This window comes from Etheostoma cragini, chromosome 15, assembly GCF_013103735.1.
Source record: "Etheostoma cragini isolate CJK2018 chromosome 15, CSU_Ecrag_1.0, whole genome shotgun sequence".
NCBI lineage: Eukaryota > Metazoa > Chordata > Actinopteri > Perciformes > Percidae > Etheostoma > Etheostoma cragini.
This window is the reverse complement of record NC_048421.1, coordinates 948,945-955,782: the sequence shown is the minus strand read 5'-3', so window position 1 is coordinate 955,782 and position 6,838 is coordinate 948,945. Positions and strand designations below refer to the sequence as shown.

The window sequence follows — 6,838 nt, the reverse complement described above, 5'->3', positions numbered from 1 at the left end:
CCGCCCATCAACAACAGAGTAAAACGGCTTGTTTTGCCCCCCCCCCTCCTTTACTAACTTATTCAGAAAGTAAACAGCTTGGCTACACACACACACACACACACGCACACACACGCACACACACACACACAAAAACCTTATCGCTCACTAGCAGGCGCGTAACCGCGCTGCGCTATCTGGAGCAGAGTGCAGCCTCTCCTCTGGCAGAGCAGCGGCTTGTTTTCAGGTGATGCTGGCGGGAGACAGACGGCTGGAAGGCTTTCTGCTCACAGACACCACGGACGGCTGGAAGGCTTTCTGCTCACAGACACCACGGAAGGATGAGATGCGCTCACCTGAGCAGGTGGTTGGCGGTCGGGCTGCTGCTGTGCGCCGTGTGGAGAGCTTCCATCGTCCAGGGCGCGCGAGATTTCAAGAAAAAAGGTAAGATAAAATGTCTTTAATGTTACCTGTAGTGAGTACAATTAGATTTAACCCTTGGGTTGTCCTCGTTTCCACTACCCCCACCTCACTAGTTTTACTACCTTTTGGAATTCATGGTCAATAACTCTCATTTATATAGAATTATACCTAATATTTGAGTTAAAAAAAAGCAGAAATTATGATTTATTTTGACTAATAGTTAAGATCAGAGGAATGAATGACCCCCTGCACGTGTTTAGACTTTCTTGGCCATCAAATTCTTCAGATTTTGGAGAGATCAGTGCTGTCATATTGTGTAGTATTGTGTAGTATTGTGTAGGTATTGTGTAAAATTAGGTTGAAAAATGTTGGTACTTCATGTTATTGTGTTGTCCTGACTGCAAATGCAGCTTCCCGTCTGGGAGAATAAGCGACTGAACCAAGGCTGAACCCCATTTCTCCATCTTACCCCAAACCCCTTACCCCTTGGGATAAGGACTAGGGGTGAAAACACCCCCCCATGAAATGGGACACCGCTTGGTTACATCACCACACAGTATTGATCACAAACTCCCAAGATGCAAGTGTGTCTACTGTCTGTTGATCGCGTGGTTTTTTTACAACAGTGTCATGTGCATTTAGATATTTATATATTTTATAGTCATTTCATGTTCACTTTGGGGGTGCAGAGGCAGAAGTTCTTATCTGTCTGCGATGTGCATGCACGCACACACACACACACACACACACACACACACACACACACGGTGTGTTGTATCTCTGTTTCAGTTATCCCCATTTTGAATGTCCTTCATGTTCAAAAAAACATTTTTTTTACAACCACCGTGTCGTCCTCCCGGGTCAAAAACGCACAAAATTTGACATTTTCGTCCCTTTTTCAGACTTTTTTATTTTTATTTTCAACTACCACCACCTTACTAGTTTTACTACTTTTTGGAATTCATGCTCAATAACCCTCCTTTATATAGAATTTTAACTAACATTTGAGTTAAAAAAAGCAGAAATTATGATTTGAGTAATAGTTGAGATCAGAGGAATGAATGTGACTCCCTGCACGTGTTCAGACTTTCTTGGCCATCAAATTCTTCAGATTTTTTGAGCGATCAGTGCCGTAGTATTGTGTAGTATTGTGTAGTATTGTGTAGTTATTGTGTAAAATTAGGTTGAAACATTTTTGTACTTCATGTTATTGTATTGTCCTGACTGTATATGCAGCTTCCCGTCTGGGATAAAAAGCGACTGAACTAAAAGCAAAAACTGGTATCCTTCGTCTTCTCACATTTCTTCTTTCTTGCTTCCTGACTGCACCTTTCTCAGTGTCCATGCTTCTGAGAGAGGAGCCGCAAAACCCCAAGTGCTTCGCTGAAGGCCGGAAGGACTTCACCTGCTTCTGGGAGGAAGACGAGGAGCGGGCCGGCTCCGTGGACCAGTACTCGTTCACGTACACCTACCAGTAAGTCCCGGTCCGAACAGACCAGCGTGTAACAACTACGCTGTAGCTCAGAGCGGTCCGTCCTTTACTTTAATTTTCTCTTTTTCTATTAAAACCAACAGGTTACAAATAGGCACAGGTGTAAATTTCATCTAACAGTTGGGGGGCAATAAACTTTATAAAGAGCCATTTTTAAAGGGGACACAAATAATTGTAATTATAGTACATGTGTAAATGTTGAACTCCAGACAGTTTCACTACAAGGCTAATTTATTCACAAACACTTTCTCTAATACAGATGATGCTTTACTGACTTAATAAGAGAACTAGCCAGCCAGAAGGCCACTATATTAGCATTAAAGCACTGTGGGCTGAATTAGCAAGCTAACTTACTAACTTACTACCAAAGAAGCGAGGTAACTAACTATGCAACAAGCTATTAAACAAGCTAGCTAGCTAACTGTCAAACAAGCTATTAAACAAGCTAGCTAACTATCAAAAAAGCTATTTAAAAAGCGATATAACTAACTATCCAAAACGCTATTAAGCAAGCTAGCTAACTAACTATCCAACGAAATATTTAACAAGCTGCCAAACAAGCTAGCAAACTAACTATCCAAAAAGCTATTAAACAAGCTAGCTAAATATCCAACTATCCATTAAAAAAGCTAGCAAACTATCTAACAATCCAATTAACAAGCTAGCTAGCTAATTATCCAACAAACTATTTAACAAGCTATATATCTAACTATCCAAAACGCTATTAAGCAAGCTAGCTAACTAACTATCTAACAAACTATTTAACAAGCTATATAACTAACTATCCAAAACGCTATTAAGCAAGCTAGCTAACTAACTATCCAACAAACTATTTAACAAGCTATATAACTAACTATCCAAAAAGTCATTTAACAAGCTACCAAACAAGCTAGCGAACTAACTGTCCAAAAAGCTATTAAACAAGCTAGCTAAATGTCCCACAATTCATTAAAAAAGCTAGCTAACTATCTAACAATACAATTAACAAGCTAGCTAACTAAATATCCAAAAAGCCATTTAACAAGCTACCAAACAAGCTAGCTGGCGTAATATTCGCTAACATAGAGGACAGATTGAACAATACACTGGTGCTAATAAACGTTTGTCATGACTAATTTATGAGTGACTCTGCATCATCTGTGTGGTTTGCCGCGCTAGCCTGCTAACGGCGTCTCTTCCTCTGTCCCGCGCAGGAATGAAAACAGCAGCATGTGTCCGCTGACGGCACTTCCTGCCGCCGGCGGGAAGACGCTGTTCGTCTGCCGTCTGAACCGGGCGCAGATGTTTGTCCAGATGGACATAAAAGTTCATCGATTGGGAAAACTGATCCACAACCGCAGCCTTCTCATCGAGCTTGCCTGTGAGTTATTTTACTGCAAACTGTTTTTATAGCATTTGAAAAACAAATGGAAGTGTTTTTGAAATAGTATTGAGTAAAAGTTGACATATTCCAGTCTGTGATTATCATCAACATCCATTCCTTTAATTTTAGTCTCAATAATTCCTAATTTCTGCTTTTCTAACTCAAACATTAGGTATAATTTCCTATAATGGAGGTTTATTGACCATAAATTCCAAAAATAACTGTAAAACTAAAGTTCACAATTTAGTGTTACGTAGGGTTGAAAACGTCAAAGAAAGTGACAAATATGGGGAAAAAAGGACAAAAACGTAAGAAAAAGTTAAAAACATTGATTAAAAAGCGTCAATAAAAGTGTTGATTTTCAATTTTGACGTGAAAACGACACGAGGGTTAACATGAATTATAATCTTATGACAAAAAAACGAACCCCACTTCCATGTTTGATAGTGTTCTAGTAGAGACTGATGCATTCCATAAACATAGATGTTATCTCAGCTGTTGGAAATTGAGATAAAGACAAAATTTGTCAATAGATTATGAAGTAAAATGTTATTTCAGAATTGTTTTTAAAAACCCCAAAAAGTCCCGGGTCAGTTTGACCCCGAGGGACACCAGAGGGTCCTGAAGGTGAAGACAACACAAGGGTTAAAGCTGTTTTCTTTTATAATTCATATAATACAAATTGATCAGATATTTGTAAGTGAAAGACAAGAGATCCCTGTCTTAAAACATTGGGGGTCGCCCGACGTCTCTATCTCTGAGTTGTGGACAAACGAGACATTGGATGACATCGTCTTCGGCTCTTTGGGAAACATTGATCCACATTTTCCTCCATTTTCGGATATTTTAGAGACCAATCCAATCATCCGGAAACTGATCTAGAGATAAATCAACATTAAAAATAATAGCTATAGTTTCAACCCTAATCAGGATATGTAATACCTTTATAATACCTTTATTAGACGCCACTTTACTTTCAGTCTAGCCTCTACTCATTGTCTGTTGTTTGCCTGTTTTTTCTTGTGTGTTTACTTGTTTGTTTTGCTTTTATTGTAGAAAATGCTGCTGTAACAAAGGCATTTCCCCGCTGTGGGATGAATAAAGTATCATCTAATCTAATACTCCTGGAGTAGTGTCTCACAGTGTTTCGCACGTTTTTTGCGGAATAATCTTTCTTAAAATCTTCCCTAACGAGCTGCCCCGTGTCTTTGTGCTCGGCAGTTCTTCTGGACCCCCCGGCTAACGTGACGGTGAGCCGTACGGGTCAGCGAGACCAGCTGAACGTCAGCTGGGTGCCCCCCCCCCTCAAGTACATGGACGACAGCATGATGTACGAAGTCAGCTACACGACGGACGACGACAGCCTCGCGGGGCAGGTACGACGTTATTAAAAACATTGGTTTGTTGGCCGCCGCTTTAAAGCCTCGAGACGTGCATTACTATTTATTTATTTTGCATCCGGGTGACAACGTTCGACGAGAGGGCGGAGCTTGGGAGCATGATTTGGCCAAACTAGAGTTGTTTATGGTTGCTTTGGCACTGTGCTAAGCTAAACGCTAAAGAGGAAAACGTTTCTGAAAAGAGTCATCTGGCGGATATTTACTGGCGGGTAAACATGGATTTTCTGCACAGAAAATTAGCAAACTTTCCCAGCTAACGCTAGCGGTAGGTAGCTAGCTAGCTAGCTAGCTGGGTTGGCAGAAAGCTGAAAAATAAGAATAAGAAGAATAAGAAAAGCTTTACTTGTCCCACAGTGGGGAAATTGCAGTTTGCAACAGCAAATATAAGAGCAGAGAAAGATAAGTTTACAAGATATAGAAAACTGTATTATACAATAAATTACACATGATTTAGTAAATTGCACTTTGAAAATTGCCCAAATGAAAAACTATGCACAGATGTAATAATAATGGTGCATGTGATACACTGCACGGAGTCAACAGTGTTTAAAAAGGCATTTTTTTTAGGCGACCAAATTGTTGCATGACGATGTGAGAATATTGTGGGACTGCACCACGTCGCCACGTTTAACTACGTCGCAAAAAGGCAACAACAACTCCTCCAAAAATGTCAGAAAAATGCTGGTAAAGGCAAGAAATACATCCAAAAAAGTGGAAAAAAATGTGGAAAAATAGCGCAAAAACGTTGTGTTTGCGTCACATGTGGCCCGGTCGTGATGAGTCGAGGACTCTTCCGCAGGTGGAGGTGGTCCAAGCCAGCTCCGAGCTGATCCTGAGAGGTCTGCAGCCGGACAGGAAGTACCGGGTGCGAGTCCGAGTGAAGCTGGACGGGATCAGCTACAACGGCTACTGGAGTGCCTGGAGTGACCCGGTAACCATGGAAACACCGCCTGCAGGTGAGCGGTCGTTCGCACGTGCATTTGGGAGTGTCGCCGTTTTGATTCTAAAAATCAAAAAAAATGAATCAAATTTGCTTTTGATTTCGACCATCGAAATCCGAAGCAGGATCACGTTAAAAATGTCTGGAAACAAACGGCAAAAACAGGGAAGTCGGGAAAAACAACAAAAAAAAGTCTTTTGACTACATGAAGCTGAAGATATACAGTACTTTTACTGCATAAAGCTCAGAAAAGGTACAATTGGGTACTACAACCGAATTCCATGTAGAGCAGGAAACTACACTAAGTACTTATTACTTAACCCTTGTTTTGTCTTCCCATCAACTATGAGAAAAAAAGAAGTTTTGGTGACATTTTTAAACATTATTATTGCGTTTACCCCACATTTCTCACTTTGTCGATGTTGTGGGTGCTTTTCCGGTGTTTTTTCCAAAGTTTTGGGATATTTTTTAATGTTGACATTTTCAGCGCTTATTTCGACGGCCCATTTTTTGTGATATATATATATATTTTTTTTTTTTTTACTGAAAGCAGCTCAAATGTGACCCGAGGACAACATGAGGGTTAAAGGTGCTTTAAACGATAGCACGCGAAGTGTAGCCTACTGTCAGTCTGGCACCCGAGGGGGCTCGGGAACGGCGCCCCTGATCAAAACTTCCAAAACTCAGAACCACCAGGCAACTCTTTTTGTACCTGCAGCCATTCTGCTTCTTAACACTATAAAGGACCATACATAACTTAGTGAATTATTATTTTTTGATTGTTTTGATTGTTTTTACCCATGCCTGCGAGGTAGCTGATCTCTGTTTTGTGTGTGTGATTGTGTGTGATTGTGTGTGATTTGTACTCATCTATCTGCCGGCAGATTGGGGACAATAAGGTAGAGTAACTAACTAACTGGTCCCGGATAACGTCTGCTAACGGTTTGACTCTGTAATAACGGTTATTCCCCATTATTGCCCTCCTCCAGAGCTCGACACCCTCATCATGTTCCTGACTCTCATCATCTCCTTCTTCCTCATCTTGCTCTCTCTCAGCATGCTGTTGTCCCACCGCAGGTCAGTTAACCCGAACGCATCGCTCATTTATTCAATTCAATTTTATTTATATAGCGCCAAATAACAACAACAGTTATCTCATTGCGCTTTCCATAAAGAGCTGGTCTAGACCAGGACTCTGGGATGTTATTTATCTCCCAGGTCTTTCCATAAAGAGCAGGTCT

At 40.8% G+C, this 6,838-nt stretch overlaps 1 protein-coding gene across 1 annotated transcript in view; it reads left to right on the top strand.

The window, feature by feature from the left end:
• The first annotated feature begins 240 nt into the window (after positions 1 to 240).
• The window catches only part of epor (erythropoietin receptor), a 9,512-nt gene continuing 2,914 nt past the window's right edge, over positions 241 to 6,838 (top strand). Inside the window, exons 1-6 of the mRNA XM_034894347.1 lie at positions 241 to 423; positions 1,741 to 1,876; positions 3,088 to 3,254; positions 4,479 to 4,633; positions 5,457 to 5,613; positions 6,587 to 6,690. Coding sequence (XP_034750238.1) covers positions 321 to 423; positions 1,741 to 1,876; positions 3,088 to 3,254; positions 4,479 to 4,633; positions 5,457 to 5,613; positions 6,587 to 6,690 — 822 coding nt within the window. The 5' untranslated portion in view covers positions 241 to 320. The remainder of the gene's footprint in view (positions 424 to 1,740; positions 1,877 to 3,087; positions 3,255 to 4,478; positions 4,634 to 5,456; positions 5,614 to 6,586; positions 6,691 to 6,838) is intronic.